At 40.8% G+C, this 15587-nt stretch overlaps 1 protein-coding gene across 1 annotated transcript in view; it reads right to left on the reverse strand.

Moving 5' to 3' along the window:
- LOC115812185 (receptor-type tyrosine-protein phosphatase mu) overlaps positions 1-15052 on the reverse strand; it is a 98614-nt gene extending 83562 nt beyond the window's left edge. Inside the window, exons 1-3 of the mRNA XM_030774669.1 lie at positions 14989-15052; positions 14670-14792; positions 2972-3246 (exon numbers count right to left, since the gene is read on the reverse strand). Coding sequence (XP_030630529.1) covers positions 2972-3246; positions 14670-14792; positions 14989-15052 — 462 coding nt within the window. The remainder of the gene's footprint in view (positions 1-2971; positions 3247-14669; positions 14793-14988) is intronic.
- Between the last annotated feature and the right edge of the window lie 535 nt (positions 15053-15587).

Below are 15587 nucleotides of genomic sequence, written 5' to 3' on the forward strand. Positions count from 1 at the left end.
CTCACACACCCTTCTCCTCCCCATGTGGAGCAGATAGCTTAAGCCGTGCATTATCCAACCTGACAAGAAGGCTGACAGCAAAGGAAATCTAAAATCTGGGTGTATTTCATTCATTGATTAAAAAAAAAAGACAGTTGCAAACTGAAATGCAACATAGAGTAGTGCCTTAGAGTAATACCATGCAGTGACTCTAATATGTCTAACATAACAAACCACCGGTTAGTATGCAGCATAAACTTAAGGGAAGAGAAATGCGGCGTATTTGACTGTTTGAAACTGGTCACCGGGTCAGAGTTGGAACAGCTAAACAAATATTGAGTTGTATGTGTGTGTGTGTGTGTGTGTGTGTGTGTGCCTGTGTGTGTGCTGTGTTGAAGACAGGGAGAAGCACAGAGGAGCAGAGTGGTAATGGAAACAGTATTTGATGGTAACAGCGTAACAATGCTATTTATGTTACATATTGCCACATGTCACATTTCTGAATGTGAAATGTTATTTCTAAATGCTCTATTAATTTCGGTTCATATTTATTCTGTTCCTCTTGCTGAACAGCGCTTTCGCTCCTTTTTTTTTTTTTTTTTTTTTGGTGAAGCCTCAGTTTCAGAATCATTTAGGAATCTGAACAGTTTCAAGAAATCATCCTTGAGGAATAACAGTACCCAAGCCAATACAAGGTGAAAATATATTGTTGCAGTGACATACATGTAAATTAGTGTCTGTAGGATGTGTGCCATGTACTGTTTCACAGTTCTGGAAACATCAGCACAGTTAGTTCAAACACTTATAAACCAAACACTTATAAACCAGAAGTGCGCAACATGCTAAAAGAGAGCTAACAATAGGCTAGCGTGTGAACTGCACCTCACTAAAGGACTAAAATGAAAATAAATTTGATTCTAAAAAAAATGTAGCCACGCAACTGCGAGTCAGCATATAGTTAAACAGCCTGCAGATGGTGCTTTTAGAAAACTGTGGAATACAGCAGTCAAAAACCTGGTCAAGAATAAATGTTGTGAGTGTGTTTGACAGGCTGAACAGAGAGATGCAACTGACAAGCAGTAAGGACACAACATGGGAACTACACTTATGGAAGAAAAATGTAGCAGAGGGGAGCGTGACAAAACATAACTGACTAAATGGAACATTTCTTTCTTTGCAAATATAGCCTCCTTGAGCAAAAGTACTGTCAGCAGGAGGCAGTCAGAACAGTACTACCACATTGTACTGAGGTGCAGAGAATGGAGTAAATTCATTAGTACTTGGTCATTAGCGGAGTAATTCATTACTACCCACAACTGCATATCTACTATGACAGACTGCTTTTACAAACAATTTGTGTCCTGACAGCTTATGCTATGACAAGCATATTACCACACCAAAACATGTTTATGACAAAGGATTCAGGTAAAATGAGACCACGAAATAGGATGTATTCTGACAGAAATTCAGACCACTTTGATTTAAAGCATTAAATAAATTGATCTGATGCAATGCGTGATGTACACAGGGGTGGGAATGTTTTCAGTCAATATGTTTGTCCTGTGGGAGTTTCTTACATCTGTACAACCACTATCTTCAAGCTGAGAGAGAGGGATCCGCTTACAAAATGCATACACACACACACACGCACACACACACACACACACACACACACCAACACACATACACATCTACATGCCTAAAGCATGTTAAGCCTGGAAGGCAAATCATTACTTTTGGACCTCTGATGAACAGACTGCAGACTAAACCTCATGTGTTGAACTTCAGCTCACCTTTACTCTCTAAGTATACATGGACTACAAGCTTGGCTCATATCTCCTGCTATAGAATTGGTGTGTGATAATCTCAGGATTAACCTTGTTTTTATATTGTCCTTGTAAAATGGATCAATTGAGGGAATTCTTTTATGAAGACTTATTAAAGTTGCCATGATAAAGCCAACCAGGGGTCATCTTAAGGTTGCTGTTTGCCTGAAAAGAAATGATGAAGTCTGCCCATACTATCTCACAATGCTATTCCAATTCTCAGTTAAGTCCTTCACAGGAGAGGATAACTTGACCCTGAAGCCTTTCGCAAGAAAATGAAGCATCCATATTCAAACGTTTAACACTACAGCATGCTCAACGCATTCCATCAACCTGTATGTACAGTCGAGAACAGTCTTACAGCGATTAAAACCACCCAATGTTTTGGTTTTCTGACTAGAAAAAATAAAATATCAGTATATCACATTCCAAATGACAGAAAGTACTGTACCTGCTGCTCTGCATAGGTTATTAAGGCTTTGTACCTGCTTTATGTGGCGGTATTTTGTTGGATTGGGGGGGCACAGCAGGCCCCTCTCTTAACTAACTCATCATCCAGGGGAGTGTAAGCAGTGCTGGGTCTGTCTCACTCTAGACTGCCCATGCTTGCACCATGCCAGTCCTAATGGACTAATTCACCAAGCCCCAATTTCCCTTTGTGAGGTCAAGGGGTCTCGTTCCACCAATTAACATCCGGCTCCCGGGGTGCTCCGGCAGTCAGGAGACTAATAACCAGGCATGTGTGAAATCACTCTGCCCACAACCCCTCACCATGCTCAAAGCTACGTGAAAATGGGCAAGCAGATGAGGAGAAAATGTGATTTTTTTGGCGGCACCGGTGGATGACTTCCATTATTTTTTGACGGGTGAATGTGTGATACAGAGAGATGGAGAGAGAGGAAAGACACAGAATGTTCACAAGCCAGACCGCTGACTAATGGTCAGTTTGCTGATACTCCTTAATGTATCACTGTAATATGTAACGTAACATATAGTATATTAGCGTAAACATAAGAATATGCTATTAAAACCATAATATGGAATAACTCCACTCTATTACACATATTTCGCCAAAAGGTGAGTATAAATATGGGTCCTAATCTCTCATAAACCTGAAATGAGGTTTCCATTGCAATCAGAAACATCCCACTGTGTGTCACTCTCACCTGGTAGAAGTTTGGCCAGTAGATGCTAATGGCCAGTTCGACCTGGTTCCAGTTTCGGGAGGGCGGTCCAGACGTGTTCCACACAGGCAAACCCATAGGACTGTTGTTTTCTTTTATGTACACGTTGAGGTGACCGGGGGTTCCCCCCTCCCTGCCCGCCACAAAATACTCAAAGATGACACAGTGGGTGTCGTTCTCCTTCAGCTGGGGGGTGAGGAGAAGAGCCTTCTGACCCGCAAACCGACCTGAGGTGTTCACCATCATGAAGGCTGCGCCTGAGGAAAAATACAGAGAGAAAACCCCATTGAAGAATGAGTGTGTGCCAAACCAAACAGACCTTGACTTGCTGGCAACCACAATGACATTCTATTCCATACTTATATAGTATGCATTTATACTATAGTCAATGAACTGACAGGATTCAACTGTCAATGGAGACGCACAAAAATGGTTTACAGTCTGTTCAGAGAATGCTGTGTGCTACACATCTAGGCTCTATCTCAAACGGTAAAAACCATCTCAGATACTAGTCATGAGAAGTGTGGGGATAATATTCAATCATTAATCATATTTGTTCATTCAGGTGGAGTAAATATGATTTACTGCCAATGGTAGGAAGACTACTTCAGGTCACTGTCCTCTTAAAAGCTGAGCTTGATGCATTTCCTATTCTTCTTCTTATCTTGCAATTCGGTAGTTTCCTAAAAGCTTGGAGTCATACTTATAGGAAAGACAGTACCTGTGCTTGTGTTTATCAAGAGGGAAAAAAATCTTTTCGGCAATGACTGAACGTAAAGGTGCTCCATTGCAGCTGATTAGTTTGTATTCTTAATTAGCAGCACTAATTAATATACATCTGATGTCATTAAGCACTTAGGCGATATGGTGCACATACAGTTAGCTCCCACTGCACACACTTATATTAATAACTGTGGCAAGCAACGTGTAGATTCTAAAGGCCAGACACACTGGAAGGCTTCTGGATATTTACTCAGAGGCACTGTGCTAACATTCATCTGCTGTGACCTAACACCACACTGGCTAATCCAGTCACCTGACAAAACCGTAGCTTTGAACGATTATTATCAGAGAAATAAAATGAATCTGGAATCAGTCATATTGTTCTGGGGTGATCAGACATGACTTCTCTGGTAATTATCAGATGGTATAAAGGTTAGTACAGTTCTCTCATCTCTAATTGAAAGAACTCTCTCTCTCTCTCTCTCTTTTTCTCCTTCTCTCTTTCATACACACACACACACACACACACACAGGGATTATATTGACAATACCTTCAGTGAAAAGGGCAGAGCGCCTACTATCTCCTATCACACACATAAAGGATTTCTATTTACCCCCGTCTGCTTTAGGAAAGCTGGCAGCTGTATCTCATAACCTTGGTGATAAGGAGGGAAGTTGTTCTCTTTGACTTGAAAGCCTAATCAGAGATACACTGACAGACCAGAACAGAGCAGCTACAGGATCACATTACTCTTTAAACCACACAGAGTTCACACACACACACCTATACACACACCTATACACACATACATACACACGCACACACGCAAACACGCATACATGCATGCACACACACACACACACACACACACACACACACAAGCAGAGAGGGGGGTGCGAGAGAGAGAGAGAGAGAGAGAGAACAATTGTAAACACGGTAAGAAACATGTTGTCTTTCTTATGCTCAAACTTAGTCTCTCACATATTCATTCTTACATGCACACACCAAACAGGCCCAAACAGAAGCGCGCACGCTCGAAGACAAACGCACACTCACATACCGAGTTCCACTCCAGGGATCAACCTCACAAGTCTATGCGTGTAACCTCTCTGAAATGCCTGTTAGTTCTCTGAATGACTTAGGCTCAGGCACTGCTCTAACTGTGCTACAAGAGCACTAACGCTCCCTGACTCCATCTGTCTACAGTCACAGATAACGAGCAGAGAATCTGTCATGTTTACCGAACGAGGGATGAGAACAGGATGAGAGAGAGAGTGAGAGAGAGAGAGACAGAGAGCAGGAAAAAGATGATAAAGGAGACCGGATTGTTGGATTGTGGTAACACCAAAACATTCTTTTCCTTCTCACAGCGGAATCCGTCCCTCAGCATCCACTCCGTGTCCAGGTCCTCGGCCAAACACGACGCGGAGCAATAAAGAAAAGTACTGGAACCGCTTTGTGTGACACGCTCATTAGGAGACGTCAGCGGTACTGTCACCATCCTAACGTAACAATGGACATGAGGTGCTACTGGATCGTGATCAGCCAGTGACTCTTTCCTTGTTGTGACACCCACGACACAGTTTGCCTGCTGACAGCAGTGCCAGAGCCTGCCGCAACGGCCACTTCACCGTGGCATCTGTGACAGGATGGAGACTACAGCATGTGTCATAATGAATGACTCATTTTATATGAGTGGTCATTGGGACACATGATATTCATCAGACATTCTGTGTCACGTCCGTGACACTGTCCACAGCGTAGCAGAACTCGTGGCAAAGTTCGCCAAAAGTTTGTGCACACGCGTTCGTCTTTCATTCAGTCAGCTCCAACTGTTTCAGAGAGCAATTAAATGTTTTTTTTTTTTTTTCTACAACGATCTCCAGGGTTACTGTGCACATTACAGAAAAAAAAAAAGTATCATAACTCACGCATATTCAGGTTTGCAAGTAACAATATTCTAATTAAAGCAATACAAACAGAGGACTAACTTAAGATTCAACAGAAATCAGTGCAGCCTGTTTAAAAGTGTGACATTTCTGGTCTACTGGAAATGTGTATCTTTTGCATATAGACACAGACTATCAGTAATCCCTGCGCCTTGGAGACGCTCAATCAAAGTTCTCGGGTTAGAAATGAACGGAGACAAACAAGCTTCAGCGAGTGCATAAATGCTCACTCAAGCAGAGTCGGACTGAACTGTAGCTCTGTGACACTGTTATACTCTTTTTACTGATCGCAGAGCCCACTGCACTGGTGATTAAGTCGAAACTAGGTCCTCATGATGCATATGCATGAAGATGCAAATCTTTTCAAATTTATTATATTTTTTTTTTTGTGGGATTCTGATTAAGAACATGGGGATGCTAATTTTGTCAGCTAAGGTGAACTCTGTAGAATATTTTTTGTGACCGAAGAATCATATGCGTACTAGACCAAAGACAGTGATCTCCACATACATGCGTTGTAGGCATCCCTTGTATATAACACTACCGAATAAACAATCACACTCTCTCAGACACATATTCTCTGGCTTCTGACCATAACGACCACATCTTCACACTGCCAGAATAATTAGTCACCTAGTCTGAGAACAAATTATAATGAGATTGTTTTAGCTGGACTAACGCAGCAAGCACAAGATTTTTTTTTTCTTCCCCTGTCTCCCTCTCTTTCTGCTTAACAATGCCATGTTCAGGGCCAATTAAAAAGGAAGAGTTTTCTTTCCACAGGGGGCCTGTCTGTACTGTTTCACAAAGGCCATGCGGCTCAACGTAAGACCGAGAGCTTCCGGAACATCGCAGTATTATTGTCTTATCAATGTGAGCCACCTCCTCTTCTTATTATGATGACTAGTGAGAAGGGAAAGTTTTGTTTTTTTTTCATTTCTACTGACACATTTATTTTAGTATATAAATATACTGCTACGGTCAGCTCCGTCTTCCACTTCCATACAGCCGCCCATACGTGTTGAAAGGTCATGCAAAAATCTAGAAATAGAATGCCATCTAACGGAGTCAACATTAAACCGGTAATGATGCAAATATACACTTAAAAGCAGTCTGGCCTCACTTTGACTTTAAAGAACTATAGAAATACTTTAAGGTAGATTCATTAAGATGTATTAAAATATGTTAAAATGTATCCTGAGCAGTTTCTTATAAGCTGTAACGGCACAAGCAGACTTGTATGTCTTTTGTATGTTTGTTACAATGCACTGTGTATAGTCTAAACAGTGCCTGATTCAACCTAAAGCTCTCATCCAAAGCTCTGGAAAGCTCTCAAAGCTCTCAGTGTGTTTAATGTATGTCATTATGCGACTGCACAACTACTTATAAACTCCTATCAAATGTTACAGTGTGTTATAGAGATATTATAAGGTAGGATGCCTCAAAATGCATTCATACCATTCATGCATTCTATTCATGCTATGTGTTATAAGACGTGTAAGTCTACGTGTTATAAGAATTAATTCATGTTTATGATCGAAATAAAAAGTCATAGGGAGCCAGAGGGTGTGTGAAGTGTTATAGTTCAGTTCTTTTGACCTATAGATCACAGTGACACAATCAGATAAGTATGAATATAAATACAGGTATGTGCTGCTTAACGATGGTGATACATTCTGAGAAATGCGTCGTCAGCCGATTTCGTCGTTGTGCGAACACCATAGAGACGCGGTACACAGGAGATGTATGAGGCTCCGCCAGCGTCGTATATCCGGTCAGTCACTCACCAAAACGCCGTTATGCGACGCATACCGGTATATGCTATCATGACCATTTCCGAGAGATTAATTGCCTATTTGCCTATGATCTGTGGAACTGGCTTTATCAAGACATTATCTGTAGTCACTTACAGCCCCCTAAGAGTTCATGCTGCTCAGCAGTCCATGCAAACAGCATTTTCAGTTGTCATAGCGGGGGTCATTTCACCCTTCATATCCCTGAAAAAACAAAGCGTATTGGTTTGCCTTTCTTGAAGCTTTCATAAGGAGTAACATCACCTAACAGGATGAGGCACTGAACTTATACAGATATCAGAAGCCCTATGTGAGAAATTACAGAGCAAGCCATACTCTTCATGAAAGGTCAACATAAGAAAATGTCTAAATGTCTAGGTCTTAAAGAAATTTGAAGACTATGAACTAAAACACTGCACTGCATATGGGCCATGATAATTACCTGGTGACTCCTGTGGCCAGGTTAATATAGCCACAAACCAGGCAACACACTGGCCATTTCCAGCACTTTTATTTTTAATCACATGCAAAAGTTTTTGACTAACACGTTGCGATCTAAACCTTCACGAAACTCGCTGAGGTGTTGAACGGACTTGTCACTTGTCTGATCCTGTGACAAATTAACAGAAAACTCTGGTTTGCTTCATAAAACACATTACAGAAATACTGAAAAAAAAATGGAGAAATACTAAGTGTTAACACACTGAAGCATTTCCTAAACTCTGAGATACATTCTGTTCCACTGGATAAGAATGACAGCTTCAAGTCCTTTGATGCTTTACCTAGAGCTACATTTAAAAAAAAGAGTGAAAGTGAATGAGTGTAACTAATGACTCTTTGGCTGACACTCAGCAAGTGGCTCACAGTATTTCACTGAGGTTGGTGTCACAGGTACGCTAAAAACTACGACTAAACCTTTTTGCTGTGTGTAGGTAGAGCCCACCCTTATCCAAGCAATGTAAAGTATTATTATCATTTAAGAAAATATAGACTCAATTGTTGGCTACAATTTGTTTCTGTACAAGACAAAAATAGAACTGACATTGTTGTAACAATTCACTTGAACATAATGTAGAACAGTAAACTGAATAATTAATTCGAACACGGAATATTGATCAAGTTTTACTTGAGGGAAAGTGTTCTATTTCACTTTCTTGACCAATTTTTTTTTTACACACACACACACACACACACACACACACACACACACACACACACACAATGTGGCATTAGAAAGGAGAAATGTTCTCTATTATTACACAGTATCCCTAATTTAGTTCAGAGTGACACCAAACTGTTCGCCGCTAATCATCAAAGTCTATAGGTTGGGGGTATTTAGATTCATTATGAGTTGAGTGATGGCCAGAGCAGAGGATATAATTTGCAGTAATGACTGGTGCTCATTATTTTGCTCCTATTCGGGTCCTGAACCCTGTGAAAATCATTATGTGGTGGAAATCAGAATGAAGGGCCGCTCTTTAAACCCAAACCCTCCAGGTCTCATTTGCTAATAAAACTCTGAGAGGTCACACCCGCAGAAAAGCTCGGCAGCCGCTCGCAAATGTCAATGAAGACAAGGCTATTCTCACATTCTGCCACCAATCAAAAACGCTCTCGCTGTGAGGGTTGGGCGGCAGATGTGAGGAGCCGTGGCCTCAGCTCAATTTTCTTCAGCCTTTCCAGAACTTTCTGAGTGTCCTTTAGAAACAGAAGAAAAGGGAGAAGAAAAAAATAACACTGATTAACTTTAGACTCTCTTGGAGGGGGGCCCCCCCTCCGTCAGAATCAGAATTTTTTTTTTCCTTTTTTTTTTTCTTTTTAACTTTTTGCCTCAATCTCCCTGCGTCGGGAATAATTGCTCATGAACTTCAGTGAAAGATTGGAGGATTCTGTTCCCTCCCCCGAAAAAAAGGAAAACAAAAATGGGTCGTTTTATCTTTTTGCTTGGAGTGTAATTGGCCGTCGAACAGTCAGAGTTTTGAAGTGTCAAGATACCATTTGCTTAACTGTTCGTGCCTCCCCCACGTCTTAATAAATGCAGACTCAAATTATATTATCTGAGACATGTTGTAATAAATGACTCTTTTCTTATAACAAACCTGTTTATTCTAAATGCCTTTTTTGGTTAAGTAAGATCTCACTTTACATACATGGCCAGGAGGAATTTATGAGTATGTGGTCTTAAATACATTTCACAATACATGGGAAACCTGCGCTAGCCATTTGCCCCGTAATTGCAGGGCTTCTCCTTACACCTGTGACTTTCCAAGTGACACATACAAACCAAGCACACGAAGTTTTTCGATACCAAATTGTAAATGCTCCAAATACAATTAGCCTATTCACACATCATGCTTCTCTCCTCAAGGAAATCTCATCTATAGCTGATGTGATTGAAATTCTGATTTAATTTCTTATGTCCTTCAGTCTGGCTGGCTTGCATTACCCTCATCACGAGGTGACTGTTCCACTTCCTCTCTGGATGCACAGCACTAAACATAATCCTCGCTTCAATGAAAAAAAATCTGTCCATTCAGAATTGAACAACATATTATGGAGAATACTTAATTCAGTTAATGAAGCTTAGAAAACGTCTAGCAAATTCAAGGCAAAGACTGAATTAAAATGAGTCTGGCTCTTTGGTTCTTGGGGGACTTGATAAATCTACTATATCTAATTAGATTCCTTCAACAAACATCAACACGGCAAAAGATGTAATATGTAATATGTATACACACACACACACACACATATACACAGTTTGCAGAAAACTGTAATCCAACATTGCTAACCACATCACTGTCTAACTCTCTTAAGTTACACTAACTATGCAGAGTAAAAGCAGCAACCTTTCCTGCACACATATTTAGAAGCAACCATTTACAGCAAGACAATAAGCTATTCAGCTGTAGCTAAGATTGATATAGTATTTAGCATAATAGAGAGAGGGGGAGAAAGCTAATTAATCTCGGTTAGGAGACTTCCAATCTCTCAACTCCATAGCCCATTATTTCTCCACTACAGATCTCCAGGGAGCAGAGATACAGCTCTACTGCTGGCAGTCAGCATGGTAGCACTCTACTGCAGCTGGGTCCTGCTATAAACCGCTATAAAACATGTTAAACCCTAATGCTTTACAAAGCAGAGAAGACACAGAAGCGTGCACACAAAAGTACCATAGCCCTATAACACAGAGATATGGCAGGGGAAGGGAGAACCGTCGTAACAGCATGGCTTTATTCCTGAGATTGCAACCAACTGCTTCACATAAGGGCTTGTGAGAGTGCAATGCCCTGAACTAGTGAAGAGTGCTGATCACTATGGAAGACCACAGTCTGACTAAAAGTTAGGTTGTAACATATTTCCAAGGACTCTGTTGACTGTTAACAAACATTACCTTGCATAAACTCATCAATTGCTGCATTCCTAATTCAGATGTTACGGAGCTCAGGACTGGACAGGATGTTTAGCGTCATAGACAAACCCCATTATGTTTAAAAGCTGGTCCTATAGCAGGATTTAAAACTACATAACAATATATAACCCTGTCAAGATTTAAAACTGCATAACTATGTATAACCCTGTCAAGATGTACTGCCGTCTTGCTGACTGGTTAGATGCTGTATACCTAACAGAACACCTGTGTTAAAACGCACTCCTCTCGTCTCTTCTAGTTAGTCACTTTTACTGTCTGTAAGTGTTCCGAGGAGCAGTTGGTCATTAATCCAGGTGTAAGAGGGTGTCTGTGCCACACTGATGCTACTGATTGAAGCTGGTGAGAAGGAGGACACAACCATGGGTATCTGGGGATGTGTGGGCCAGCTTGCAGGAGAGCCACGGGTGTGTCCAAGCATCTAAAGCAGGCTGAACAGAACCGCCCATCCCCAGCCAAAGCATGCAATCACAGACGCTCTCCGGGATAAACAAGGACGCACTCTAGCCGCACATAGCAATTATGCAGGGACAAGAACTAGTAAACAATTTTGTGTCCCTCCGTCTCTAAGGACTCCTCCACATCCTCGTCGTGTGGGAAGGGGTTATTTTCAACCCTGTCTGTCTGATTCCTTGTCCTTTTTTTTTTTTTTTTTAATTTGTTATTTTGGTCTTCTTTTTCCTCTCTGTTATTGGGCAAGATGAATTTCAGGGCATTGACCACGCTACTTCTGGTATACGGTACTTAAGTGGTCGACATATTTTTTTTGTTGCTCGTTCTCAAATAAATACACTTGAGTGCCCCTGAACTGTTATGTTTTTCCACTGATTTTTATCATCAGGACCTTCTAGAACACTGAGCTCCATTCCAACTCTCAAAACAAGCATAATGAAAAAGAATAAAAACTGGATGAGTTTGCTGTATCTCACTGTGGAATTTTATATATATATATATATATATATATATATATATATATATATATATTTTTTTTTTTTTAAACCCATCAACAGATCAACAGAAACAAGGACAGATTTGTTATAATGACTGAAATTGTCAGTGGACTGTCTTCAAGGCCCTTTCTGTCAGAGTTCTAAACACATCAAATCAGCGTGGCTTGTAGGTTGAGTTCCTGTGCATTGGAGATATAACGATGCATCTGTGTTTTCCAAAGCTGTCATGAGTGCAGTCAAATGCAGAGTTTTTTAGTCTCTTAATGAGGAGTGCTTAGAGCATTCTACGCATAAGTCAGACAGATGTAATCAATACAAGTTACTTCACAACACATCTCAAAAGTCCAAGCGTTTCATAATGACGAGTGATTGATTTGCTAACGTGGTAAGTGAACTTGATTCTTTGATCTAGGATCATAAGAACTCCTTCACAGGGTGCTTTAAAGTTTTATGCATCAACAGATGTGTTGGGCAAATAGTGATGCATAGAGTAACAAGACAGCAGAGCCTCCCTCTGTTCACCCAGTAACAGCTCCAGTTGATAACCAACGTGTCAGTGATTCACCAGCTAGTCATCGGGTCCATATGGGCTCAGGGTGTCATTAGTGACTAAGCTGGCCATTTTGAATACAGTTCGGTTGTGATTTATGTCAACATGGTTAAAACACAAAGTCACGGCAGTTTGAGAATATCCTCTCATTTGCTCAGAGGCCTGGGATAAACGGAGTGGCTAGAGTTTTTCTCTCTCCATTAAACCTTTTACTCAGATATCCTGAGGCACTTAAAGCCCTGAAGAGCACTGTGTTTTCATATCTCTTCTGTGTCTGTGCTGAATGGAAGATTAAGGCTTTGAGTGGCACAGAGGGTATTCAGACTGAGAGCCAAAGATGGAGATGGAGCCGGAAACTACTAATTACCTACAATTGAAGAGCCACCGGGGGAGAAAGCAACTCCACTTGCCCAGTCAGAGAGCACCTCGAGGGGGAAGACACAATCACATTTTTATGCAAATAGAGCTCCTTAGGCAGATATATCTTACTGGAGATGCTAGATTAAGCCAATGGACAGTGTCAATTTGTAGGTCAAAGTCAGCCATTTCGATCTCCAGATCTCCTTTCAACTTCAGAACAGGCTCTTTGTGTACCAACACAAATCAATTCCGCTAGAGGAAGTAGATGCTCCTCACTTTGGCAGGTAATTTCTCGTGGCCAGAATCATGCCTACGGCATACACACATGCCCATGCACACATCTGTGCGCGCTCGCTCACACACACACACACACATGCACGCACATTTACACACACGCACACAGACGCACACACACAGAATGCTTAAAATTAGTGAGGGCTTCCTAATGAATGCTGTCTCTGTCACTTGGGGAAGTGAAGGAGGAGGGAGGGAGAGGCAAGGAGGGGGAGACACAATCTATCTGCGATGCAGTCTATGTGTGATTAGGTGTCAGATTTAAGAGGAAAACAATATCCATTAGTTTAGAGCGCTATCTTTGTTACAACACGAAAAAACAGCTTCTCCATTAGTCTAATTCCTGAGGTGCTGTCAGCTCCACAGCAGCGATATCTCCCCGTTTCAAATCAAATGAAAAGCGATCAATGCAACATTAAAGAGAGAGAGGAGAGAGACAGAGAGAGAGAGAGAGAGAGAGAAGAGAGAGGCAGAGACAGAATGCGGGAAGAGAATTGCGATGACTTTCAATACACTGCTGATGGGAAACTGTTAATTAAAATAGATTCGAGTATTTTCATATGAAAAATTCATTCCCTGTGCCTTTGTCTCAATTCCCATTAAGAGTTATAAAAGACTAGGGAAGCATATATTAATGTGAAACCTGCCAATAACACAACCACACATCTAACATATGGGACAACACTCACTCATATCCTCACCACTGCTTCTGTTAATGCTATATAATAAACAGTCTCACAGAAAGACTAAGATAGGTGGCATGAAAATTAAAATAAATTTCTCTATATTGTGTCTCATTTTTACCGAGCATCAAAAATCACTGTAATGTACGTGGCATATCTTCTTCAGTCACAAGTAAAGATACAAAGAATTATCTGTGTCAAGATCAGCAGACTGGTGTGTTTTAGCACTCTGGCTGAAGGTGAACTAAAGCAAGTTAATGGTGTTACTGTCTGCATGATGTCAATGTCTCCAGTCTGGGTAAGGCAACAGATGACCTTCACTTTTCAGTTAAAAAAAAAACAAGGGCATACTAAGACCTGCTTGGAGGAGAAGAAGGGATAAATGCAGTCGATGCTACATTTTATACTGACCTCAAAGATACATTTAAAAAGATTCACCAAATATAACTTTTACATATTAAAACAGTGTCATACTGTGTAACTGTGTCGAATAAAGTGGACACACAAAGAAAACACATAATTCAATGTCACAAGCTCTATGTGTACAGCAGTCACAATGTACTGCTGGCGTCACCATGAAAATGTAGACCTAACACGCAATATAAACCAGCATAAAGTAGACCACTTATGACTTAGGTATGAATTTACTCGAATACTGTAAGGAACGTCTTTGTGGATGCGACGTATTCAGATACAAGTCTTCTTTACAGAGAGACACACAATGGCTTTAACAGCAGCGTTGCAGTCATTTGTTACTTCCCACGTCTATGTGGAACACATCATTACTTTATATCTTGTCCTTGTTCATTAGTGGTGTTATTTTCAGTTAGATTTTCATAAAGCACTGATACAGCTATTTGGCTAAGGTATAGAACAATTTATTTGTCCACACAACAGCAAGCGACACTCCTTTTTCCTGTCAGCACAATCTAGATCTGACTCACCTGGAGGCATCCATGGATCTGATGAAGGCTTTTCTCTGGTATTGGCTTGTTCCCACTCAAGGTCATCGTCCCGGCCTTGCATGTACCCACACGTGGTGAATGACTTCTCAAAGTTGCAATCGCCTGTGATAAAATGGAAGGAATTAATATTGTTGTAGCGTTGCCATTAACTTGGTTCAAAAATGAATGAACACATAAATTACATTTTCCTCTTTTGCCTAATGTCAGTGTGTATAATGCAAAGTGCCAAACAATGAGAGGCCTTTAAGTGAGATGGAGTGAGGGATTACTGCTCTAGACACGGCGCAACATATATAACCATCATTAGTGGAACAGCGGGCCAATTTCACAATGACAAGAATGAAGTGTCCAAACTCCATCATCGTTAAGCATTATGTTCCAGCAATGAATTATGTTCTTTTTCTTTTTCTCTTTTTTTTTTTGCTGCTGCTTCCCACCAAACTTCCCTGTTCAGCCACATTTATGTGACATTTGTATTAATTCTTCATACAGACCAGCCATTACCGCTCACTTGCTGCCTAGCCATACACTGAGCAATTCATTACAGCCCCTGCTTCGTCACACTATCCGAGAGAGGGAGGGGAATACACCAGACTGGATGTGTTTAAAAGTTGATCTGTTAAGGTAAGCTTGGAATTACACAGATGAGTGAAAACACAAGACTATATGATAGTTGATGGTTTGTTATTTCAGTAAAATAGTGGGGGTTTTTTTTCATTGCGAATAACCATATAAAGACTGTGAGAATATGATTGTCACCAACACTTCAACCAGATGACTTAAGTACTGTGTTTTATTTTCCATTTACATTTTTAATATGGTATGTTGTAAATGCCACCCCTAAGGCAGGACTGTAAATTATATGCACTTCAGTTTCCAAAGAAAATGGGAAATAAA

This window comes from Chanos chanos, chromosome 5 (assembly GCF_902362185.1).
Source record: "Chanos chanos chromosome 5, fChaCha1.1, whole genome shotgun sequence".
In the NCBI taxonomy this organism is placed as follows: Eukaryota; Metazoa; Chordata; class Actinopteri; order Gonorynchiformes; family Chanidae; genus Chanos; species Chanos chanos.